This window comes from Astyanax mexicanus, chromosome 21 (assembly GCF_023375975.1).
Source record: "Astyanax mexicanus isolate ESR-SI-001 chromosome 21, AstMex3_surface, whole genome shotgun sequence".
In the NCBI taxonomy this organism is placed as follows: Eukaryota; Metazoa; Chordata; class Actinopteri; order Characiformes; family Acestrorhamphidae; genus Astyanax; species Astyanax mexicanus.
The window spans coordinates 21,176,715-21,204,240 of record NC_064428.1 but is presented as its reverse complement, the minus strand read 5'-3'; the positions used below and the strand labels follow the sequence as shown (position 1 = coordinate 21,204,240).

General features: G+C 36.7%; 2 protein-coding genes across 3 annotated transcripts in view; one reads left to right on the top strand and one right to left on the bottom strand.

Annotated features, from left to right (window-relative positions):
- The window catches only part of LOC103031399 (MSL complex subunit 3), a 31,238-nt gene extending 26,667 nt beyond the window's left edge, over positions 1-4,571 (bottom strand). Inside the window, exon 1 of the mRNA XM_022674816.2 lies at positions 4,352-4,571. Within this exon, the coding sequence (XP_022530537.2) occupies positions 4,352-4,450 (99 nt within the window). The 5' untranslated portion in view covers positions 4,451-4,571. The remainder of the gene's footprint in view (positions 1-4,351) is intronic.
- An 8,824-nt stretch (positions 4,572-13,395) lies between these two features.
- The window catches only part of LOC103024541 (rho GTPase-activating protein 6), a 163,014-nt gene continuing 148,883 nt past the window's right edge, over positions 13,396-27,526 (top strand). For both annotated transcript variants that reach the window (XM_022674818.2, XM_022674817.2), the window contains exon 1: positions 13,396-13,965. In XM_022674818.2, coding sequence (XP_022530539.2) covers positions 13,540-13,965 — 426 coding nt within the window. In that variant the 5' untranslated portion in view covers positions 13,396-13,539. The remainder of the gene's footprint in view (positions 13,966-27,526) is intronic.

Sequence of the window (27,526 nt, the reverse complement as noted above, 5' to 3'; positions counted from 1 at the left end):
ATATAGGCTCACAATCAGGAAAGTCGACTCACTTCACTTGTTCACTTCAAAGAATCGGTTCTTAGAGCCGAATCGTTCGCGACCGACACATCACCAAATGCAAATCACAGCCAGCTAGGATTGAACTGATTCATTCAGAAACTGCCCTCCCCCTCATCCCACAGAACAATAAGAGGAGGAGGAGCAGAAGCAGTGAGCTCAGATTTTTCACCCTCTTTTTTCACCAATATTTTCAATATATATATATATATATATATATATATATATATATATATATATATATATATATATATATATATATATATATATATATATATATATATATATATCATGCCTATAAAATGCAACTTAACAACAAACTAGGTCTAGGTAGGTATAAATCACCAAATTGAAACATCTTGCTTAACTGTCAATCCTTTATTAGTCCCACAGCAGAGAAATATTATGTAAATAATACGTGGAAAATATTTACACAAATATTAATGTACTAAAAAGCAGCTGAAAAAAGCAGTATTGCACATTATGAGGTGTATTCTGCATTTATTAAGTGTAAAGTGTGTGGGAATGTGTACACCTTGTGTGTGTGTGGTCTACTGGGATCAGTGCTGGTTCTAAAGTCTGAGATATATTATTAAGTTTATTAAGTTTTAATTACCATTAAAGCTTCTAAACTGTTTTAAGCTGTTTAATATTATAAATACAATTAAATACATACACTTTTTTATAAATACAACAAATTGTTTCTTCTTCTTAAAAAGTTTGTAAAAAGATGTTATTTAAAAAGTTTTTTTTTGTTGATAAATTGGCATCTGCAGATATGCCCTCTCCGAGCAGCCCTGTGAGTTGTGGTGCTGTTGGGACGCAATTACAGCTCCCCCTAGTGTCCATTTCACTATTCTACCAACACACAGCAGCAGAGGAGGCTGGAAACATAACACACCCCCAGAACCTGTTCACATGGGCAGGTTAAAAACGCACAGCTGGAGCTCATTCACTCTCCAGAGAACACCTTCAGTTTCAGGGTTCCAAACAGGACGGGTAAGTAAACCTATCTGACTGGCTTTAGTAATGAGCAGTGTAGCTTCTGTGCTAGACAAAGTTTTACTCTCTAGCAGCTTACTCACACACCCAGCTCTGTGCTAGCTAATGCAAACTGGAAATGGAAACTACATGGAAACACCCAGATCCTGTGGAGTAATATCGTTTGGTATTGTAAAATAAACAGTTTGGTATTATTATTATGAGGCAGCTAAATGATGGTAGCTATACTGCATTCACCTGATTAGGTTAGTGTGGGCTGCTATAATGCATATATCAGGTGTGGCTGCTGTAATGGGTAAATGGCAAATTCTGTACTTTACTTTGTAAGAAGCTAAACATGATGAAAGGATAATTCCTCATATTTGTATTGTATTCCTTAGTCTTACATTATTATTACAGATGATGGCCACCCTCCCTTGGACAAAACCAAGATATACCTCTCAGAGGATGCTGTAAAAACCCATTGGAGGAAAAGGTAAACTGGAATATTTACACTGAAAAGAGATACTTTCCCACAGGCCAGGGTCTCTCTTATTTCTCTGTGATGTCTCTTATTAATGCACATAAGACAGTATTTTATGTGTCAGTATTTTACCAATATTCTGCGTTTGATTTAAATAAACTGTAAAAGATATTATGTTGTCTCTTCATTTCTTACACTGCACACTTTCCAAATATTTGATATTTGAACCACTGGAATTAAAGTAATCAGTTCAGAGTACCAAACTATATACCTTCTAGACCTATAGAAAATATACCTTAACAGTAGGGATGGGCAATATTATATTGTATACAATATATCGTGATATTAAAAATCCATATCGGGATAATAAAGATGTTCTGTCTTAAAAGTAGTCTATTATTTACTGTGAAGCTTTAAGTGTATAATTGTTTTAGTTTGCAGTTTATATGCATGCACTAAATATTCTGCAATATTTTTTGCAGCATATATTATTTACTTTGCCACATTATGATTATGCTGTTATACTCTTATACTACATTCCTGAAATTAATTAATTATTTTTCTGTTTTCCTATATCGCCAAGTATATCGTTATTGCAAAAATACCCTGAAATATCGTGATATTATTTTAGAGCCATATCGCCCACCCCAACTTAACAGTGCTAAAAATGCTCATTAACATTCTGTTACTTTGTGCCTCATTTATTATTTTTAGGAATAAAAGAGGAGGACACCTATAAATCAGTTGCAACAGAAACTAAATATTGGCCTTATATAATGGCCATTGGCCACTTGTGCTCTCTAAATATCAGCATCATCCATTAAAAAAAGAATATCGGTCAACCACTAGTGCCAATTCCAAACTTTCTGGAACTGATGATTTCTGCTATTTTTATTGAATTGTATTGTTTAAAGTCTTGCTGAAAAATATTTAAAATATTTGTTTTGTTTTATTTATTGTTGATGCTAGTGCTGCTTAATTTAATTTTATCTTTTTACATATATTTTTTATGTAGATATATTAGTTAGCCTGCTAGCTAACCTTGTAATTTAACTGTTTTGCTAGTTAACGTAACACTACTAAACTAGCTAGGTTAGCTAGTAACTTAGTTAGCTAACGTTAGTTAACTTTACACTCCTATAATAGCTAAATTAGTTAGCTTAGTTAATCTAACACTCCTACGCTAGCTAGGTTTCTTAGCTAGCTAATTATGCTAACACTCCAAAGCTAGCCAGGTTAGTTAGCAAAGCTAACTACTTATCCTAACACTAATAAGAGAGCTAGTTTAGTTAGCTAAGCTAAACAATTATCCTAGCACTACTAAGAGAGCTAGGTTAGTTCTCTAACTACCTAACTAATTACCCTAATACCAATAAACTAGATAGGTTAGTTATCTAATTAACTTAGTTAATTATCCTAACACTACTAAGAAAGCTAGGTTAGTTAGCTAAGCTAGCTGATTATCCTAACACTACTAAGAGAGCTAGGTTAGTTAGCTAGGCTAGCTAATTATCCTAACACTACTAAGAGAGCTAGGTTAGTTAGCTAGGATAGCTAATTATCCTAACACTACTAAGAGAGCTAGGTTAGTTAGCTAGGCTAGCTAATTATCCTAACACTACTAAGAGAGCTAGGTTAGTTAGCTAAGCTAGCTAATTATCCTAACACTATTAAGCTAGCTAGGTTAGTTATCTAATTAGCTAACTAATTATCCCAACACTACTAAATTGGCTAGATTAGTTATTTAATCTGACTCTCCTAGGTTTGTTTAGCTAGCTATTTATGCTAACACTACTAAGATTAGGTTAAGTTAGCTAGGTATCTAGGTTAGTTAACCCAACACTTTAAAGCTAACAAGGTTAGTTAGCTAGCTAATTATGCCTACACTACTAGGATAGCTAGGTTTGTTAGCTAAGCCAGCTAATTATCCTAACACTACTAAGAGAGCTAGGTTAGTTCTCGAACTACCTAACTAATACCACTAAGCTAGATAGGTTAGTTCTCTAATTAACTTAGTTAATTATCCTAACGCTACTAAGCTAGCTAGGTTAGTTATCTAATTAGCTAACTAATTATCCCAACACTACTAAGTTGGCTAGGTTAGTTATATAACCTAACTTTCCTAAGCTAGCTAGGTTAGTTAGCTAGCTAATTATGCCAACACTACTAGGATAGCTAGGTGTGCTAGCTAAGCCAGCTAATTATAGATAAGTTAGTTATCTAGCTAGTTAACCTGTTAAGCTAGCTAGTTAACCTAACTCTCCTAAGATAGGGTTATGTTAGTTAGTTAGCTAGTTAAACTTATAAACTAAAGCTATGTAGGTTAGTTAGTTAACTAAGCTAGTTAACAGAGCAGCTGACAGGCTCGGTGTTATTATTGGTAACTAGTTAACTGCTGTTTAACCGCAGCAGCTAGTTAACGTTAGCCGTCTCTAGTGTCTAAAAGGGGAGAAGCCTTAAGGGAAAAACAGCTAACCTAACCTATCATAGCCTAGCTTTAGCTTTATCTAACGCTACAGTGCGCGGTTTAACTCTGTAGTGCTCTGGAGTCTCTGAGACATCATAACTTTCAGTAAGAGTGACTGTGCGGGTCTGGAGTGACATGTCGGGGGAAACACGCCCAGGATCCGGACAGCGCTGCTGCTGCTCCTTGCAGCGCTGAGGCTAAAGTTCAGAGCTACAGTCGCACGTTATTAAAGTAAATAAGCGCTGTAGTTAAATCTCTAGGCTGCAGTGAGATATATGAGTGAGCGCAGCCGCGTCTGAGTGATCGCAGCGCGGTTATCGCTGCGAGGTTCTGAGTGTGAGTGTGTGTTAGTGAGAGTTAATATAGGTGAGGTAAGTTACCTTCGCGTCGTACAGCACTTTGGCCTTGGACGGGTCGGGTTCGAAGCACAGCACCTTTTCTCCTTTGCGGAATTTAAATTTCATTCCCCGTGAGTTCATTTGTTCATCATGGCGATGCGGAGAGGAGGAACAGTGGACCCTCCGCTCCTTAACCCGTTCCCTGCCGGACTCCAATCCCGCTCAAAACAGTGGGGAACTCCGCGAGGCCTTCCCAATGAAAACGCCACAAACAGCGCACCGCGTGTCCCTCGAGGCCGCCGTAGCCCAGCGTGACGTCAGCGCGGTGAGCGGGAAGCTGGTGCTGCGGGATGTAAACAACCCCGGATTACATAATAATACATATATAAATAAATAAATATATAATAATAATACGTATAATAATAATAATATACGTAATAATACATTAAGGAAGTGTATCAGTAACAATACTAACATTATTTACAGTTATTATATTATTTACATTATAAATAATGTAAATAATATAATAACTGTAATTAATGTAACTAATATATGAATTATGAATTTGATTTTACCAAATTGAAAACCTCTTAAATATAATCAAGAGGAAGCTGAACTGCTTTAATTTTTTGCACCAGGAGTGACATAAAGGTATCCAAAAGCAATGTGTAAGACTGATGGAGGAGAACATGCCAAGATGCATGAAAACTGTGATTATAAACCAGGGTTATTCCACCAAATAATGATTTCTGAACTCTTAAAACTTTATAAATATAAACTTGTTTTCTTTGCATTATTTGAGCCATTTCTCATTTTCTGCAAATAAATACTCTAAATGACAAAATCTATATTTGGAATTTAGGAGAAATGTTGTCTGTAGTTTATAAAATAAAACAACAATGTTCTTTTTTACTCAAACATATAACTATAAATAAAAAAATCAGAGAAACTCTTAATTTTTCCCAGAGCTGTATATATACAGATGTGTGTATTTGTGTGAAGCCTATAAAAGAGTTTAGCATCTCTGATAATCTCAAATCAAGATAAATTATATACTTTAAAATAGTATTTTTAAAAAGTATATTTATATCTTTATATCATAATGTAAGTTTTTACTTTTGACATTGCATTTATGTTTTTGTGTAGTTATTGTAATGTTATAAAGCATTATTAAAGGCAAACTTGTGCAAAGTGTTTTATGTTGTATGCAGCTAATACTCCACATGTTTCTGTCATAGATGCAATATTTAAAACAAGTATATGGATACTCTATTCTATGCTGCCATATTACAGTGACAACTCAGCTGCAGCCTCCAAGCACTGTATAGGTTGCGTCCACAAGGGGGCACAGTACCCTTATTCTTTATCATCTAATGGTGCAATAATCACTGTTTCTCAACCCATGTTCTGTTTCCAGCTTTAACGCCCCCTTTTAAACCAGGAGGGACTTTTTAATTAGTTTATTATTTGCATTAGAAGTAAGTCTAAGCTAAATCTAAAATGTGCTGAAAAGTGGAACCTCAGGACCAGCACTGTAAACTGTCTGGCACCTTCGACAAAGAGAATAATCAATAACAGTGTTCTACACTGTAACCCAAGATAAGTTGAATTTACTTTTAAAATTGAGGAAACACAGTTTTCTTAAAAAGTAATGGGCAACCAAAACTTAAGTTAGCATAACCTAAAACATCAAGTTATTACAACTAAAAGGGAAGAAAAATATTATTCCTTTAAATTTTTTATACAAGTGATTTTGCCCAACAATTCTACTTAGTACCTTAACCCTTTCTCATAATTGGAATCACCTGTGTATGTTGGTCAAGGGTCTGTGAGCTTACCAAACTAATTTTGTGTTTCAGTAATTAAACGGTGCTAAAGATATTCAAATCATTAATTTTTTTTAAATAATACCTTTCTTTCTGTAAATCCTATGAATTTAATTTCACTTCTTAAATATCACTCTTTGTCTTCTATATGATATATTTAGCTGAAATTGCTGATTCAAAGAACAAATGATCTATAAAGCATTGAAAAAAATCATGAAAATTATAAATGGTGCCGAATCTTTTGCAAACCACCGTATTTCTCAACTCAACTGTGGACCTAATCACAGGTAACTATTTTTAAACCTTCCTTATTTGTCTTTTTTATGCTGGCAACAAATTTGGTACTGAATCTGCTTGTGTGATGAGCTCAGATTAATCTTACTGAATTGAAATGTGTGCCAAGATGATTGCAAAACCTTCCAAAAGGATCTTCTAAAAGTTTCAAAAGTTCAGCTTTTAGCAACAGTTACGTCAATTATCAAGCTATTATCATGCTATTGTAATTTAAACGTGTTAGCTTCTTAGAAATCATATGTGTCGTTTACATACAAAATTTTCTCTTTATAAGCCCAATTAATGTGATCACAAGACACCATGCTGGATGTCAAAATGCTTTATTCATTGCCATCTGTTTACATCTTAAATTCTAAAAAAGGGTGTATTGGTGTGTTTCAGATTAAATATGTTTAGTCAGCTTTACAGCGGCACGTTCCTTTCTAAATTTAGAAGCTCTTGGCATGACTTCAGTTCGTCCCGGCCGTAGATGCAGAGGAATGGAGAGAGAGCACATTTGGTAAAGCAATGTTGGGAGGGTTGGGGTTTGAGAGTAAGTACCCTTTGCCCTGCACTGTCTCGTTTTATCACAGTCAGTTCATAAGTTCAGCATGATGCTAAGCACCCTGTCTGTGGGTTTCTCAAGGGGCTCAACGATGTGGAAAAAATAATAGTACTGCAATTATACTGAGACACTTCACTATACACTTCATAGCTGTGTATTTAAAGACTGGCCTGCATAATGTCGACCAAATACATGCTATCGTCCTTTTTTAATAGTATTATTTTCCTTTTTCTTAACATTTCCTCATTTTTGTTTTGTATTTTCTTTTACTAACTACTGCAGACAATGGAGGTTGAGGAAGAGTTTCATGTGCAGCATCCGTATACAACTCAGAGAGACCTATAGTATTTCACAAACAACAAGAAAAAGTAGATTTATGGACACTTTTAATTTAGTTTTTCACTCTTAAATGTTTGAGCTCACCAAACTAATTTAAATTTTAGTCAAAGACAACACAAGTAAATAAAGGTTTTTATTACTGAGGGAGAAAACAAATCCAAACATACATGTCCATGTGTGATAAAGTGTTTGCCCCCCCCAGTTAAAACATAACTTAGCTGTGGATTATCACACCTGAGTTTAGTTTCTGTAGCCACACCCAGGCCTGATTACTGACACACCTGAATAGGACCTGCCTGACAAAGTGAAGTAGACCACAATATACTCAAAAGCTAGACATTATGCTCAAAAGAAAAATAAATGCCAGAGAGTGAACGCTATCAGTCTGGAAAAGGTTATGAAGACATTTCTAAAGTTTTGGGACCACAGTGAGAGTCATTATCCACAAATGGCAAAAACATGGAACAGTGGTGAACCTTCCCAGGAGGGGCTGCTCAACCAAAATTACCCCAAGAGTTCAGCAACGACTCATCCAAGAAGTCAGAAAAGAACCCAAAACAACATTCAGAAAACTGCAGGCCTCAATTGCCTCAGTTAAGGTCAGCATTCTTGATTCCATCATAAGAAAGAGTCTGGGCAAAAATGGCCTGCACGGCAGAGTGCCAAGACAAAAACCACTGCTGAGCAAAAAAAACATTAAGGCTTATGTCAGTTTTGCCACCAAACATCTTGATAATCCCCAAGGGGTTTTTCGGAAAATATTCTGTGAACTGATGAGACAAAAGTTACATTTTTGAAAGGGGTATATCCCATTACATCTGGGGCTGTTTTGGTGCTTCAGGACCTGGAAGACTACATGAACCCATGCATTCTGCTGTCAACCAAAATGTCCTGAAGGAGATAATGTCTGGTAATTTGTTTGTGACCTCAAGCTAAAATGAACTTGGGTTCTGCAGCGGGACAATGATTCAAAACACACCAGCAAGTCCATCTCTGAAAGGCTGAAGAAAAACAAAATGAAGACTTTGGAGTGGCCTATTTAAAGCCTTGTCCTAACTCCTAGAGAGATGCTGTGGCATGACCTTAATAAGGCACTTTACGCAAAAAAAAAAATCAGCTATTAGGTTTAGGGGGCAAACACTTTTTCACACAGGGCCATGTAGGTTTGTTTTTTCTGCTAGAACTAGCACTGAAGCTTATAGTTTTATCTTACTTGAAACAAGCGGATTGGCAAGATTGACCATATTAGACTATTGTAACTGCATAATCTGCATCAGATTTGCTGTGAAATTCCATTCTGGCACAAAATGTGTTATAACATGACAACACAAAAACATTATCATGTTATCATTTATAGTTATGCAGCTGTTGCTAATATTCTGACGAGTCTTTCATGAGAAAAGCACCTCAGAATAAAAGAAGGGGTCGTTCCTTTTCAAGTAAACAGCGTGTGAGTCAGGCTTCTTGATTTATAACTGTTGTTGTAAAATAGTTACTCATGTTGCCCACTGGCGAGGGGGAGATACTTCGTACACTTCGTACGTGCGTGAAAACGGACTTTGCGCTTACTCAAATTCATTCAAGTGTCCTGTTTCAGTGCCCTCGGACCGAAGCGTCCAATTGAAACAATGTGTGTCTCTTAAGATTTGCGTAGAAGCACATATGTGTGTGTTGCGTGAGCTCGAACGTGCAGTGATGTCATCCTCTGTGCTGACCCCTGGGTCAGTTTCTGTTCTGTTCGACTGATTTCACCACTGGCCATCTTCTGTCTGACCCACCCACTGCGAGTGTGTGAGTGTGTGTGTGTGTGTGCAGAGAGAGAGAGAGAAAAAGACAGAGAGGAAAGGGGCCTCTTTCCCTTTACCTATCTTTCATGATTGTTTTTCTTCCACTTCTTTCTGCCCTGTTATCATCACACAAGTGGTAATGCCGAGTTCAAGCGGTTCTTGAGACGATTAGGTCATCTGTCTATAGAACAAAATCACTGTTATTGTTTTGTTATACTGTTGGTGCATCTGAAATAAAAACATTTTGTTCCATTTCTGTTCTGTAGGATCCTAATTTTATTGCACTGTGTTTTTGTATTCTTGACATGATTTGAAAAGGGTGCCTGTATTAAAAGGCCAGTGTAGCGTTTAAAGTTTTGCACTAGGACTGGAGTATTGGCGTAGTGAAGCATAGTCACACAAACTAGGAATTGAACCCCAGTCTCTCACATGGTGTGAAAGCTAGCTAGCTAGCTGAGGTCACCAACCCCAGGTCCCTGTGTAAAACTTCGTAAATGGCCACAATGCCACCCACACCATATGTTTTACCATTTGTTGACATCATTTACACATATAGAGAAGAAACTCTTATATTATAAGGCGTGCTATCAATAAATGTCTATTTTATGGTATGTTTTTATACATAATAGGGGTAGGGCCTGAGTAAACAAAACTGTGATTAAAAAAAAAAAATCTTCAAAGCCAAACGAGCGCTGGATGTTAATCTTCACAGATATCTCTCCTGAAAACTGTTTATTTGGGTGAATAAAGCGCTTCCGATTTAGAGTAAGCTTGGAATTACAGTGTTTTGTCCAAGGGTGAGCACTAGCCACGATTAGCCAGCCCTGGTTAGCAGTACTAGCCTCGGTAAGCAGCATAGCCAGCAGCAGTAAGCAGCGGTTCCCAGCCATGGTAAGCAGCGCAGCTAAAGGACTGTAGATGTGTAGAACTCATACATAATGTGCACTGGATTATAACGCGCACTGATGGTTTTTGGGAAAATTAAAGGATTTTAAGTGTGCCTTATAGTCTATAAAAGATGGTATATACCTGCTATATAAACTAGTGTCATGTCTTGTGCCACGGAAGAGAATCTAAACTCTAATACAGCCTTCTATGTATATAGGATATATACTGGATATATTTCCAGTAGACACTTGACACTGTGCATTGAGGAAAGTCTGAACAACTTTCGAAATGGACTGTTCCATTCATACATCTGATACCCACTATCAGGCCTCACTCCTGGCTCACACTTTTGGCATGTTAGTGTACATTACATTACAGCACAGAAGGGAAATTTAATTTGCACTTTGAGACACCACTAAAGCACATGTTTTTCTGGGGGGCAAGCTGAGAAATACATGTGGACTGGAGTGGTGGGGTTTAATAGAGAATTTAACAGAAACATAACAGAGTTATATAGTGCAGTTAGCAGTGTGTTGAGGCTGGAGTAGCAACATCAGCAATGCTATTCTCCTATATCAGTTCAGTGGAGTGTTATTTTAAGGTAAAACTAATTTTTCTTAAAATGATGTTCATTTTAAAAAGATGGCATGTAAATAAAATGTGTGATAACATTACAAGCAGTGATTTTGTCTGTGTAAAACAGTATCTATATCCTTTAATCTTTGTTCTTCACTCCTTCAGTCTTTAGTTACACCCCCATGACCCTCATTGCCTGTATCCTTCATTGGCTTCTGTATGTCCGTCACTTCAAAAAAAGCAAAACAAAAAAAAGGCCGCTGTCCACTGGCATGCGTCCTGCCCTCTCGGTCCGCCACTTATCTCAGCCTGTCTCTTCCCTCTATCTGTTTTTAGACTGCGAGAATCTGACTGAGCTCTTATCAGTATCATGCAGCGCTTCTCTATAAGCTGCTTTATCAGAACACCCCTCCCCCTTGTCTCCCACGGTGCATCCACCTTTTCCCCTATGTCATTCTATACAAACACACATACACACACACTCATGGGGTCAGACAGGGAGAGGTTACACTAACAAACTTCCATTACAACCTGAAAAATCTGTCCTCCTCAAATTAAAGCTGCAACAAAGGGTTTTTCGAGCAATTCTACTAACCTAAGGACCATTTTTGGTTTCATAAAGAACCATATTTGTATGGTAAAGAACCTTTAAACTGGTAAAAAAAAAAACTTTTTTTAAATCCTCTTCATTAAACCTTATAAAGGTTCACAGTCTTTCTCACATTCATAACACAAATGGTTGTTATAGAATCAAATGTGTTTCTCTTATAGAATCGCTCAAAGAACCCTTTTTAGCACCTTTATTTAAAAAAAATGAACTGAGGAAGCATTTTAGTACACATAATTGATTACGTGACATTATGAATGAGACTTGTACTCTCGTGCCTACTTGAGGAAGAGTTGCCATGGCTCAATATAGCTTGGATTATGATAATAGGAATTAATGCATGCACACACACACACACACACACACACACAAACACACACAAGCTTGTACTCCTATCTTTGTTGGCTATGTCAATTGGCTTCTGTTCTAACCTAGACAAAAATAAAATACCAACTAATCAAATATCAAATAATTGCACAACACTTACAATCTACAAGATATAATCTAAGCAAAAATATGTCTGAAAGGTATTCATTGACTTATAACAATAGTGGAATCTCCTTATTTGCTATGGGTTTTAAAGTGAAGCATCTACAAATGTTTTTTCACCAACTCACAGTGTTCGTTTAACACTACAAGTGTTGATTTAAGACTAGTAAATTTACTGTGCGCTCTTGACTAAAGGACCCTTATAGATCCCCTTCTGTAAAGACTGTACAATAAAGCAGTCCACTTGAAGTTCTTGCTTGCTCAAGTACTAATTCTCCTAACAAATCCTAATGTTGTCTAATATAGTACTATTTTTTTTTAACATTTAGTAAGTATTTTCCAAAATTGTACTTTTTTTCCTCTTTTTCTACTTTTTTTACTCAGTATTATACTGAATGTGAGCCATATTCATTAAGTTTCAGAATAAGAACAGTTCAGCATGAGCACATTTTGCAAATGTACTTTTTCTACAAGTGTTTTTCTTCTTTATCTCAAGTATAGAAGGTATTGTACCTTGTCTGCCCTTGCATTAAGCTCCTATCTGTAAAATAACTGACATTTGTGAAGTTCTGTTCTTTCTTTACGTCTAAAATAACATGATAAAGCTTCAAAGCAAGAGCAGTGAGCAAGAGCAAACAGTCCAGGTGCTGGTGTTGCCAAGTGATTCTTTCCCAAAGGACTGAAACAAACCAGCAGGAGGCACCAAGAGGGTAGGATTGAATATTTGGATATTTGAACCCTATTTGTGCATATTGTTGCTGTCCAATGAAAAACATTTATCGTCAATGAATCTTGACGCATAGACTCCATGGAAAAAGCATTGGAAGTTAGCAGGATATCCTTTAAGTCATTTAAGTTGTGAGGTGAGACCTCCATGGAGTGCTTCAGTGAGCTCTGGGTGCCCATGAGCCAGTTACCAGTTTACAGTAGGTTCCTCAGATCCTTAAAGCTCAGATTAAATTTAAAAGGCTGAAAATGGGAGGGCTAGTTTGTGAGGGGCAACATTTTTTGTTAACAAACCCTTCAAATTTGTGAGGATCCCAAAATGTCCCCACAAGACCACAAAATATGAGATGCTACTCCTCTCCTATGTGAGGACTTCTGTGTGTGTGTGTGTGTTACTATATTTATGAGGATCACACGCACACACACACATGCATGTTGGTTTTGTTATTGTTGTGAGGACCTTCCATGCACATAACAGTAACTGCATCTAATTTATACTACACCTAATGGTAACTCTGGAGTCTATGAGTAAAATAAAATCATTTTATTTGCTTTATTAGAGGTAGCAAGTTTGTTTAAAAAAATCTAATTAATGAGGAGTTTTCTTTTTTTATTATTGTAAGGACATGTGGTCCTCACAAAGATACCAAAACTTGCGCACTCACACAAACACACACACCCCCCTCCACCCCACCCCCTCCCTTCACTCTAAACCTGGCGGAGCTCAAGTTCACTTCAGTCGGTCAGGCTGTCTGAGCTCCGCGCGGCTGAGTTTTCCTCCAGGCTCCGGTTTGTTTTTGTATCGTTTCTGGGGTGAAGTGAGGAGTGTAGAGGGGGATTATGGAGGGAGGGGAGGCGGCTCAGGGCGAGTGAGTTTCCCAACTCTCCTCTTTATTTATCTCCTCCAGCCTCTCCTCCTCCTTTTTCCTCTCCTCCTCCTTTTTCCTCTCCTCCTCCTCCTCATCCCTCTCTCCGCTCCTCTCCTCTCCTCCTCCTCACTCAGAGCCGAGCGGTGGAGCTGGAGGCGCAGCGGAGCGATGTGAACACCACAGCCGGGCGCCCTGCCTCTTCCCCGGCGGAGAAACCCTGAGGAGTTACCGGCACTTTTTCCCACGTTCTGACGGACCGACTCCCCGCCGCGTTTCTCAGTCATCATGTCCTCCTCACACGGACTCCTCAACACCGTCTTCTCCTCCTGCTCCTCTCCCGTCTCCAAGGGCCTCTCCAAACGGCGCCTGCGGGCCACCAGGAGCCTGGACCCGGCTATCATCCGGCACTACGGCTCGGAGGAGGCTCCCACCCCGGACCCGGAGGGGTTCAGAGCCTGCGGGCGCTCCGTCCTCCCCCCGCCCTCACCCTCCAGCCCGTCCACCCCCGTGGAGACCACCTCCTCCACGTGGTCCCACTTCCAGTTTGAGGAGGACTGGAGGGGCGTGAGGAGGAGCGCAGGCTGGGAAGGGCCACTGGTGGCCCGGAGCCCCAGTGTCAGCCCCACCGGACACTTCTTCTCCCCCAGAAAGTGGCTCCAGAAGAAGGTGCAGCAGGCCACCTGCCACGCTTACGTCGTGTGGAAATCTGAGGTAAAGGCTGTGATTATTAATTAATTAATTAATTAATTAATTAATTAATTAATTAAAGAATGTGGTTTATAGGGTGAATATTAAAGAGGTAAAGTTGGACACTTTATTGCTTCTCTCTCTCTATATATATTTTACCCGTGCGGTCAGGCAATTAAAAAATAATCTAATTAATAAAATGATCTGTGATTAATTAATCTAAAGTAATTTCATCAATTGCATCGTATTTAAAATTTTGCAATTAATTTTTGTATCAGAATCATAAATCTATTCATAAATAACTTATAATTAATTAATTAATAATTCATTAATTACACATCTTTAACTTCAGATGTATGACGATAAATTTTTTGCTCATAATTATCAGTACCTTTAAATTGCAAAAAAACCCAATTATTTTTCAATGTATTTTTAACTGTACTGAATAATTAAATTAAATAAAAAAACAAGCTTTTCTAGGTTTCCAAAGTTTTAAAATATCAAATATGACAAGCTATTTATAAAATAGGAAACTTCTATTTTATGAAACTTTCAATTTTAAAACTTTCCATTTTGTGTATTTTCGTATTGTACTGAATAAAGAAATTACGAAAAAATATGTGCACTTGGACTGCATTAATTAGAATTACAGGAAAGATATCCAGAATTAAAATTTAAACTATTATAAACGTAATTAGAGATCATGTGAACAGTCTTTTGTAGTCTTTCTAATATTAATGTCGCTTTGTACATTTATTTGTATGAGCCTGGTGTAGAGGTGGAATGTTCCTCTCCCCCTTGAAATGACAAAAGACAAACAAAAAAAATACTGAAGAACTAAAATAATGGTGCAAAGTTTTGTGTATATTACTGTACTATAAATGCAATATGTTTATGTATGAAACTATTCAGGCAAAAGGGTTCAACTTTACCATTATTCACCCTATACAAAATGGTACAGGCTAGTTTTTTTGCTTTGGCTGTGGTGAAATTTGCTGAGTAACATTTTAGTCAGGTTTAAGAAATCATTATTTATGGAGGAAGTTCTGCCATGAACTCCCATTGAAACCAATGAAGTGAAACTTAGACTTGTCAAGTGTGGGATATTTCTGTACATTGTCATCTTGGAAGCAGGAAAAATGGTCAAGCATAATGCTGCGTTCCCATTTAACTTGGATGTTGGAATTGCTGAGCTCAGTTCGAAGTAGAAATTAAATTGAAACGCTTTCAACGATTTTCAACTTGTAAAGTTGGAAGAGCCTTGCCAACCCAGAATCAAAGTTGAGAATCAAAGTTAAGTATCATTTTTATATAATTGGGTCTTGTTAAATCAGCCCTACACATTAGAGTATTATCCAATTTCAATCTGTGAACATGTTTCTTTTCTTTAACAACTTAACTAATCTAAGTTCAGAGTGGTCCAGCAGACTAAGGCACTTCCACTATGATCTCAGGATTGAAAGTTTGAATCATGGGTCCTGCTGCTTGCCATCAGCAGCCGGAGTCCGAGAGACCACAATTGGCCTTACTCTTTCTGGGTGGGTAGATGGCGCTCTCTCCCCAAGGTAATTAGTCCCAAGGTAATGTTGGTCAGCACAGGTGTTTGTTTGCTCATATATAAAAGCGGAGTTGCTGTGCTTTACTTTAAGTGTTCCTTAAGCGGCAGTTTGAAAAGAGTCAGTGGCTGGCTTCACATGTATCAGAGGAGGCATGTGCTAGTCTGCACCCTCCAAGTGATGGGGGCATGAGTGGGTTGGGAAAATGGCCTTCTAAATTGGGGAGAAAATTGGCTAAAATAATTTTAGAACACATTGCTAATCTTGGACAGTGCTAACAGTTAGAACCTAGCTGGGACCTAGCCATTAAATGACCTCTGTCATCTTCAGACTTCCTAGTTAAATAGAATGCAGCATAAGGTTCTAAGGCCCTTTAACAACAGTTAAGTTGTGATGGCTAGACACCTGAATCAGAGCTTCTGAGGATCTTCAAAACGATGGTCTGTCTTGTGGGATATTCCTAGTGTACAGAGGCCAGAATCTACCAGAATTCTTTAATTTAGACATTTTAGAGCTCAGTAAATTCATGCATGGAGAGCAAAGGCTAGTCCAGGAGTGTTACTGAAATAGTTACCACTGTCTGTGTCTTCTGGAGAAAAGGCTTCAATGGATCAGAGCTGTTTTGACAGAACAAGGGACTGTTTAACACTGTGGCTGGTCTCTTTATGTGCTGTGATGAGCTAAGGATGAGCTGTGCTTTGCTGATGAGTTTCTTGCAGTAGAAGGTGCAACAGTTTGTATGCTGTTTGGAAAAAACGAGGGTCTCAGCATGTCTTGCATGCAGTGAGGTTGGCTTGGGGGATGATTGTGACATAATTGCAGAGAAAAGGGGCTGGGCTGGGTTTTTGAGTTTTAGAGTCTCTGTAAAACTCGAAATCCACCGGAGATCCTATGTAAACCTATGTAAACACACGGTGAGTAGTCCACTTTCAGAAAATACAAATCCACCGCGGGGTTGGGTTTTACAAAGAACAAGAAAAAGTGGATTTTAGCGGAAGGACACCTTTAAGAATGCAGACAAAAAAACATTATTTTTTCAGACATCTGTATTTGTGTGAAAGTCTTCATCCACATGTATCTGGATATTTTTTTATAAAAAAAAAACGGTTTTATGAAACTGCTGACATCACTATGCATGCATGTTACAGAGGGAAGGAAATCTCTGTTTAAAAAAACATCAGTGCTATTGTAGCTGATTGTGATTAGATTAGATTATCACAGCAATCTTCAAACATCTAGTGTGAAGTGTTTCGGGCTTTACATTAAGGGCCCTATTTTATCGATCTATAGCTCACCAGTCAATTGCATATTACACAGCTTGATTTAGGGTGCGTCGGTGTGTCTTTGGTATTGTGGGGGCACAAAAAAAACGCTTTGCACTTCTAATTCTTTTAATAAACTAATTCTCTTAGCCCTCCTGTTATGTTATGGGTCAAATTGACCCATTTTAAATTTAAGTAAATAGTTTTAATTATTTTTTCAGTATAAAAACTTCTTCTGCTTGCTTTAATTAGTGTTATCAACATGTAACCCCCTGCAGTAAACAAAAACTAAACAATATTGCAATGTTATGTTTCATTGTTATGTAAAGCTATTATGTCTAATATGTTGGCCTTTCAAAAGTAGTAAATTATCGAAACATTTAAAAAAGTTTGTCTTTTTTTTTTTAAATGAGTGATTACCTGTTAGAGGTTAAGGAACAACATTGCACTAAATATTGATAGAATAGGATTAGGATTAGGATTTTTTTTGAATAATTATTATTTTGGATAGTTGTTATTTTGGATATTAATTGGATAATTAAACATGCACCGGGTCAAGTCGACCCGGGAACACCATTGCTGTTCTACTTGGTACTACTTTTTTGCCGTTTTTAGCAAAAGATAAATCCACACAGTTCTCATTTTCCATAATATATCTACTAGATACAGATACAGATTATATCTGTCCAGTATCATTTATTTTACTTTAATCCTGGATATATGAAGATATTTGGAGTGCATTATTATTATTAGTATCATGACATTCTGGATCATTGGCTTCTGTTACAAATCTGATAATTGTTTTTTTTTCTCAGTTAGACATATCATATTGCATGCAAGAAAACAATTCTAAATAATTTTTCTAATTCAGTGTTTTGTCATATCACCAAAAGTATTGTTATCTTGAGAATACCATGAAATATCGTGATATTATTTTAGAGCCATATCGCCCACCTCTAATCATAGGTGTGTTTTAGGCGTAACATGAAATAAACCAATCAATGTGCCAGTTGTCATTCTCTTTAAGAGGCAGGTACGCTCTGACTTTGGCACATTTGTATCTTAAAAGGTGTAAAAATAGACTGTTAATGGGGTGTAAGATAGGAATGAGCATCGAGAAGCGTCTTGCTCAGGGTGTACAATAAGGTCCTAGATGTTGAAACATTGCTGTGAGTAAAGTCTGTTACTGCAGCAAACAGGAGAAACCCATTCATTTCCTTGACAGCTGAAGTACCCTGGATATGCAGGTGTGTGTGCATACTTCTGTAAGGAAGTAAAGGACTATCATTAATATTGAGGTACAAATTCCTATTTTGGCTTTGATTTCATTGTGTTCTCTTGTTGATCGCTGATAGATTGCTTCATTCTTAAGATTGATTGCTGTGTTCTTTCTTGTGCCCTATAGTTTTGAGCATTAGCATTTTATTCCAGAACAGACTGAACTCAAAAAGAACAATAGTGTCCAAATTCAGCAACTTCAGTTCCTGTAATGATTCCTGTACTGATAAGAAAGTCAGGTGCAGTTCTGTGGAGAACCCGAGGAGGGGGAGGACTTTGTTTGGTCCTAATACTTTCATCCTCCTACTCAAAGTAGCTGAATTTGCAAACCTGTAGGAGAACTGTGTTCTCTGGAATAATGGTGGTCTGTGCAGTAGCTTTGGGATGAGTTGGGGAGTTGGGGTTCTGGTGAGGTGGTGACCCTCTAGCATCCTGACCTAATGACCTCATGACCTGAATAAACTGAATACAATCAAATCCTTACAGCAATGCCTGAAAATATGTCCCAATACTTTTGTTCATACTGTATATCAATTCCTGCATTGAGGCCTGCAGGAAAAAGAAAAGAGTTGGCATGATAAAGCCTTTACCAGTTACGACTTCTCACAACTCATAAACAGTGTTTAGTCACAGAGGATGAAGTGATGAAGTGTTTCAAGTGTTCTTTCTTTTCATTCATCTTGCAAACACTTGTCTTAAGGTGTACAACAGTAAGGATTTGAACTATAACCTAAAGTTTCAAAATCCTCCATACATTTGCTTTTGGGGACAGGTCAGGATTACAGGCTGGCCAGTACACTTCCTGTAGTACCCTCTTCTTACACAGCCATGCCTTTGTAATGTGTACGGTATATGGGTTTTCATTGTCTTGTTGAAAGATGCATGGATGACCCTGGAAGGCAGCAAATGTTTTTCATACTGTCCCAACTTTCTCTGGTTCGGGATTTTTAAACATTTAAAACAGGTCTTATTTTAACCATAGATGGCAGTTGATCTAAGTGAGCAAAATATGCAACAAAAATTCTCCTTTAACCTGGATTACCAAGACTGATACATGTCAAGGTCAGGGCCAATTAGACATTTATATATTACATATATAATTCAGTAATTTAAGGGATTTGGGACACACAGCCCTTAACAGTTAACAGAGTCAGTTAGTCTTGCCCATAGACTGTATTTAGCTGGACAGAGCATCGTCTCTCAAAAGTGAAGCCACCACAGGTCGGGCGCCCCCTGCTGTTTGGTTTCAGAAAGCTGTGTAACCCCACCCATCCCCATAGGTTTCAATAGCAAAACAGACAACTTTCAATCACGTTTTTTTCTAATATACTGTAATTCTACCTCTTTTATTTAAATGTAACAGCTAGTGTAACCTCTGCTTATATTGTCAAATTTTTATATCCCCACAGAATTCGTTTTTATAAACGTTATTAAGCTCTATTCAAAAAAGGTGTGGTTATTGTAAAAGGGCTGGGTATGGGCGGGACCAATAACAGACCGTCAGCTCCGCTCTGCAGCCTGTGACCATGACGCATCCCTCAGGGGTGGGGTTTTTTAAATGCGTCCATCTTTTTTTACAGTCTCTGGTCTTGCCCTATTCTTAATCTGTGTCTGGGACTAAGGAATTCTGTTAATGGGAATTCTGTGTTAAAAATCCTTATGTTACATTTTTCGTTTCACAAATTCTCAACACATTCTCTATTGGCTGCAGGGCAGCACTACAGGCAGGCCAGTCTTTTACCTCTAGTACCCTATTTTTCCACAGTCATACCTTCGTAATGTGTGCAGCAGGTGGTTTTGCTTTGTCTTGTTGAAAATGCATGGATTACTATGGAAAAGATGTGGTCCTGAAGGCAGCAACTTTTTTCCATATTGTCTCGTCTTTTTTCTGGTTTGGGGTTGTATTTTGTATTTTGAACCTTTAAAAGGTTCTTTAAACAAAACTGGGTCTTATTTTAACCATGAATTAGCATTATCTAAATGCTTTCCCTTTAACCTGGCTTATCACTTTCCAAGACTGATACATGTACAAGTCAAGGCCAATGAGATGTTTATCTAATTATGTCTGACTCTATTAAGGGTTTGGGACAGTTAATGGGGATTCTGTGTTGAAAATCCTTTCGTTACATTTTTTGCAGGCCATTTCAATACCTATAGTACGCTCTTTTGCCACAGCCATGGTTTTATAATATGTGCAGCATGTGGTTTTGCATTGGCTTGTTGAAAATTCATAGATAATACTAAAAAAAAAGTAATGGACCTAAAGACAGCATATGTTTTCCATACTAGGGCTGCAACTAATGATTATTTTGGTAGTCGACTAATCTGACGATTATGTTTTCGATTAGTTGATTAGCCAGCAATTATTTCTGACATGAGACTATCATCTCTAAAAATGATAAAAACAGCTGGACATAAGATTTAAATGTCTATATGTTTTTTAACATGGAAAGTACTGATATTTAGTGGTTAAAAATGTAGTCTGTAGTGTTTGGGTACTTTTGGAGTGAGCCAAATCCTGAGCATCCTGATTTGCCTCTCCACATGCTTAGTTGGCCACTGAGGTTTTAGTGTGGGTGAGACTTGCAGCGTGAGAGAACAGTGTACAGAGAACGATACAGTGTTATAGCAGTTCTGTGTCCATTAAACACAATTAAAACACATTTCAATCCAACACATTTAACTCCTCAATACTCTACAGTCGGTCTTTACTAGTTCTGTACAATTTAAACACAGCCTTCTATATATCCCGTAGCGAGTTAAATTACTGCAGAGAGCTGCTGAGCTGAGTTTAAACAGGCTTCACTCCTTCATTAACATTGCTAACATTAGTTAAACTAACATTAGCTGGCTAAGTGTTAGGGAGATACTGTACTCTGTGCACTCCATTAAAATTAAGATTTGAACTTAGACTTAGATCTAAATCTATTTTCTTAGATAAACAATCATTTCAGGGAGCTATCCCCTTAGAAAAAAAAGGAAAAATACATGTACAGTGTACCGGTATACAAAATACATACAAGTATCCTAGAATTGGTATGTGTAAATGTTTCCTGTAATATACGTTGTAATCTTTAGTCCTAAATGTTTAGCTGTCCTCACCAGTAGGAAGTACAAATGGGGCATGACAAAAAATAATTGTGACCAATCAACTAATCGTACAAATAATCGGCAGATTAATTGAATAAAATACACTTTAGTTGCAGCCCTAGTTTGGGGTTGTATTTTAAATCTTTAAATGCTTCCTAAAACAAAAAAAAGTCTTATTTTCACCATGAATCTGCATCTAAATGATTCCTTTTTAACCTGGCAAACCAAGACTGAAACACTCACAAGGTCATGGCCAATCAGACATTTGTCAAATTACATCTAATTCAGTACTATAAAGGGTTTGGGACAGACAGTCCTTAACAGTTAACAGAGTCAGATAGTCTGAGCCTATCCTTAATCCGCGTCTAAATAACTGTTTTTTAATTTCCCACAGAATTTAACACCTCTTCTTACACTGAGGAACTCAGTTAATGGGGATTCTGTGTTGAAAATCCTTTCTAGTCCAGGATTATAGTGAATAGGTGTGTGGAAACCCGGCTCGCTCTGTCAGAATATAATACCAAATATGCCAAAAATGCATGTCTTAGTGTACATTTGAAGGGTATTGTTTCTTCGGTATGTGGTTTAAGGTGTCCACAAGTGCTAGGCCAGACATATGGAGCGCGAATGAATAAAGTTGCCGCAGCAGTGGTGCAGATAATGAAATCCTTACAAAAACATACTTCAGGCTTATTTTTAGCCCAAGCTTTAATGACTAAATATTTGGCTGCCGTCCACACACACACATACACACACACACTGACTAGGGTTGGGACACATCAGGCCTTTCCTTTCTGGTTGTTAAGTGCCAGCAAAACTACATGTGTTGTGTTTGGTTGAAAGAATTGGCAGCTCTATAACCAGTTTGAACCAGAGTCCAGTTTATTCTGGTTTCAGTTTTTTGGGGAATTTACGTCAGAATTGAGCTTAAATTTAATAAAGGGATCTCAGTATTTCAGTATGCTATTTTTGGACTTTTTAAGTTGATGTTATCATAATGTTTTCCACATTTTCATAGATCACCCTTAGTAGACGCAATATGTTTTTGATTTGTTGTTGGGGTTTTTTCGTTACATTTATGCGCTAAGAAAAGGAATCAAGTAGGTTTATTGAATTACGATAAATATGTAGATCATAAAAATCTTGCGTTGATGTACAGTCCCCTCCAAAACTATTGGAACTTTATTTCTGCTGAAGGCTGAAAACATGCAAAAATAGTATGAGTTCCATATGTGTGCCTTAATTGTTTTCATGTATTTAATATAAATCTACAATGTAAAAAAATACATGCAAAAATAGTATGAGTTCCATATGTGTCTCTTAATTGTTTTCATGTATTTAATATAAATCTACAATGTAAAAAACACATGCAAAAATAGTGTGAGTTCCATATGTGTCCCTTAATTGTTTTCATGTATTTAATATAAATCTACAATGTAAAAAAATACATGCAAAAATAGTATGAGTTCCATATGTGTCTCTTAATTGTTTTCATGTATTTAATATAAATCTACAATGTAAAAATTGCATGCAAAAAGAGTGTGAGTTCCATATGTGTCTCTTAATTGTTTTCATATATTTAATATAACTCTACAATGTAGACAATAAATTAAATAAAGACGTAATGTAAAACATTGAATTGGTAAGTGTCTTCAAACATTTGACTGGTAATAAATATAGAACATATGTGAGCCATTACAGCACAATTTGATACAGCATCACATAGCAGAAATACTGCATACTTCAGTCCATCGGAAGGTTAAATTCAACATATTAGGAAAGGAAATTAAATATAACATTTGGCACATTTTATATGTAATGTTTGTAATGTATATGTTTTTTGGGTTTATTTATGCATGTATTTTCTAAATAGTAATAATTAAGGTGTTATATAAGGTGTATATAATATAAATGTCACAGAGCATAAGGAGTTAAATTCAGCAAGTTCTAAAATACAACATTTTGCTGAAAAGTGTTTTTTATTCCTCTATAAATAAGTGCTGGAGAACATGTATTTCTTCCTTTGTTTTCATATAGGGCTTTCTGTACAAATACAGCTCTGAAAAAAATTAAGAGACCATTTTCGTTTCTGAATTAGTTTTCCTGATTTTGCTACTTATAAGTTTATGTTTTAGTAAAATTAACATTGTTGTTTTATTCTATAAACTACAAAAAACATTTTTCCCAAATTCCAGATAAAAATATTGTCATTTAGAGCATTTATTTGCAGAAAATAAAAAATTGCTGAAAATACAAAAAAAGCTGCAGACCTTTCAGATCTCAAATAATGCAAAGAAAACAAGTTCATATTTATAAAGTTTTAAGAGTTCAGAAATTAATATTTGGTGGAATAACCCTGGTTTTCAATCTCAGTTTTTATGCATCTTGGCATGTTCTCCTCCACCAGTCTTACACACTGCTTTTGGATAACTTTATGCAACTCCTGGTGCAAAAAATCAAGCAGTTCAGTTTGGTTTGATGACTTGTGATCATCCATTTTCCTCTTGATTATATTCCAGAGCTTTTCAATTTGGTAAAATCAAAGAAATGTATCATTTTTAAGTTGTCTCTTATTTTTTTCCAGAGCTGTTTATGATTCGCTAGTAAAAATCCAGAACTCTATTAAGTGTTGTCTGCACTGGACAGGAGAAAGCGAGGCTAATGAAGACGGACGTGCTTAAGGAAAGAGGGCACGAGGGCGAAGTTTTTACGCATGTGAGACACAGGCCGATTATCCACCGCCCGTAAATCCTCTATCTGCTTAGCCCATTAATGAGCCAGAGGGAGAGAACAAAAACGAGCTGGAGAACAGTGAACAGCGATTGATCTTCACACACAAAGCCCACATCTGCGTACTTCATCACTTAGCGGCTTTTCAAATGAAGCAGATTGACTATTTTTATGTAAATGTGATGTTGTGATGACACACTCCATATTAAAGATAATACTCAAGTGAGACTTGAGTGTTTTAGTCTTTGGCTGATATATTCATGTGCTGTTGGTTTGTGCTTATAATAACAACATTACAATACAAATGAATTGACAGAATCTATGGGATCTATAATGATATGCAACGGTTGTGAATAAATCAAGAAAATAATAGTTTAATACAAACATACAGTGCCAGAAACCAGAAAATCAGAAATTGACAGTTTTAACTGTCGCGCGGAGCTTTTTAACTGTTGCGCTTTTTAACTGTCGTGTGGAGCTTTTTAACTGTACCACAGAGCTTTTTAACTGTACCGCGGAGCTCAGCTACCTGTGTTAACTAACACCTAAAATCGGAACATACTGCTGAAGCCCTGCTGACAAGAGCTGCCAGTGCTTTCACTCAACATGTTTCCTTAATATCTGATGATACATCCTGATCATTTTATCATTTACTACTGGAAATTAGTTACGTATTGGTCTTTTAATAATAAAAACTGCATTTTGTGTAAACTTGTGTTGCCTTTGACTGATATTTAAATTTGTTCGATGATCTGAAACATTTATGAGTGAAAATCTTGCAAAAAAAATAAGAAACCATGAAGGAGCAAAGAGTTTTTTCACACCACTTTATATTGAGATAATAAATACAAATATGAATAGAAATATTTACTCTAAATTTACAGTCACAAATGTTCATATTCTAGAAAGAATATTACTGTGTGTAATGTAATATAGGTATGAATGATTAAGTGTCAAGTGCAAAAGTACTAAGGCAGGGTACAGTACTGGGAGGTAACATTGGAGTAATTCTTGCTGTTTATGAACTTTTAACAGCTTGCTAAAAATAAATGAACGGACTAAAAATAGACTAGATAAGCTAATAGTTTCACAACACACTCAGCAATAGTCTGGCTGTCTGGTATTTTACTTTGAACAGTACCTTTGTATATGGTTCTATATAAAACATTTAAAAATATGCAATATAAGCCATACTGTATCCATGAAGTTACACAATGTGACATATTGGCCATTTATTTTTTTCTTAGAAAGCAAAGACCTTAATTTACATTATGGTATTATACACTGCCTGCATTTGCTGCGGCATCATTTCCACAAGCGTCAGAAATGTCACAGCATTTGTTTCTCACATGGAATTTAACATTTTTTTTCCTTAACATCGTGTATTGATGATGGGAGATATGAAGCTCTGTTTAAAATCTTCTCCAGCACATCCCAAAGATTCTCAATTTGAGCCTCATGAAATAAAAAGAGCCATATAAGCCATACTTATAGCTGGGCGATATGGAAAAAAATCTTATTACGATATAGTTTTTCATATCAGCCGATATCGATATGTATCACGATATAAATCAAATCACTTTCTGTTACACTTAAAGGTTTCTATTTTTACTCAGAAGTGACAGAATAAGGGAGTTATGGACAAAATCACTAGCAGGCTCAGAGCCTTGTGGACAGACACTAGGATGTTAACATCTTGCCAGGTGGGTACAGCTTTTAAATTAATTTTAAAAAGGGGACAAATATATAAACTAAAAAATATGTAAGACCCTTTACATTATATGTCTGTTTAATTTAAATTGCAATAACACTTTATTTATTTTTATAAAATTATATTTAATCAAAAGATCATTCCCCTCCCTGAATGCAGGCAACTACATAAAGCAAAATACAAGAGTATATCACAGTGTTCATTTTGACAGGTGATTTTGATACAGTCTTAGTCTTTTCACTAAAATGTATAATAGTTTTAGTTACATTTTAGTCTATCGGATATTATTAGTTTTAGTCAGATTTCAGTCTAGTTTAATTTTGGTCATATAAAAAGTATGTATTACATATGTTTTACTGTTTTTCTATTTTCTATTTGTTGTAATTTTAGATAATTTACTGCTTATGTTTTTTTTTAAATAAGAGCCTTTAGTTTTTTTTTCATTTAAATTAAGCTAACATTTAAATATTTAAAAAAAAAAGTGGCCTATAATGGAGGTGGGAGGAATAAAGTCAAGTTTCTGAAATGATCTACTTCTACTGCAGTACAGATTTATACTAACATTACTGGCTTTCAGTAGACTAGACTTACATTACTTAAGTGTATTTAAAACTCCAGTTCAGTAACAGCAATGTTTAGCTCAGTTCAAATACAGCTAGACAGATTATATAATCTTCTGTATTTAGTAAAATATCCAGCATAACAGACTCTCTATCTGTTAAAAACTATAAAACACAAAGACAGAGGAGAATGCTGCCCTCAGGGTTTTCTAACAGAAACAGTGAGAGTTAGGAAAAAAGATGGAAAGTGCTTCCTTTCTGTGTGTTTATATACTAACCCCTCACTCGTGCTGAAGTTAACCTTAATTTACACGAAACGTGGATTAACACGGCTAACGTGCGTTACCCATTAGTTTATTAGAATGTAAAAAGCAGTGAAAGCATCTTAGCTAATGATGACAGATTGCACAGATCCCTTTTACACCTAAACATCGCTAACTTTAAACTGGAGACAAGCTAATCTAACTAGCAGCAAACAGAGCAGCGTTTACCTGCCTTCAGAAATCTGAACAAGCTCACCTCTCTAAATATCTTGGAGACGCATGCCTCATATTTAAAAGGTGAGTTTTCCAGTGTAGCGCCGCTGAATAGTATAAATGAAGTTTATCCAGTAAATGGGAGAGAAGGAGCCGCTATGTGAGGAGTTCAGAGTGGAGGGGCTCGGGGGGTGGGGCGGAGGGGGATGGTGGAGAGGGGAGGGGAGGGGAGGGGTTGTACTGGGCTGAGCAGCAGTTCAGCGTGCTGCCTGATCTCGTGCTGCGCCTTTTCACAACGCTACTTAAACGGGAAATAGAAAATTTAGTTTATCGAATTTCTCGCCCCGACTTATCGCGATATATAGTTTCCTCGATAACTATCGATATCGTTTTATCGCCCAGCACTAGCCATACTGTATCCATTAAGTTAACACACACCCTCAGGCCATTCATAGCATCAGCCACAATGGTCTATTTTGTCATTTATATCATTTTTATTAATATTGTTACTTTTTATTTAGCCAAATTTTCTTTCACATTACTTCATTTTTGGACAGTCAGGCAACTGTGAAATCATCTCTTGGAATTCATGCCATTGCTTTCCATCAACTCTAAAATGTCTTTGGAAATGAACTAGCCTAAGTTAAAGTTTCCATATGTTCACTCCAGTACAGAAATTAAGAAGCAAATATTTATCAAACATTTTACAAACCTTATCTTGGCTGATTGATAATTAATTGTGTAAATTTAGGCTTTTTTAATTCTTAACTATTTACGCATGAGTGTACATGTGCGCAGTACACTAACGCTAAGTGGATGTTAGAATTGTGTGTAAGAGGATGTTATGGGAACATCCATCTAAGAATTGTTTTCATATGCTGTGCGCCAAAAAATCACAAGTCGGGTCGGGTGGGGTGTGTAC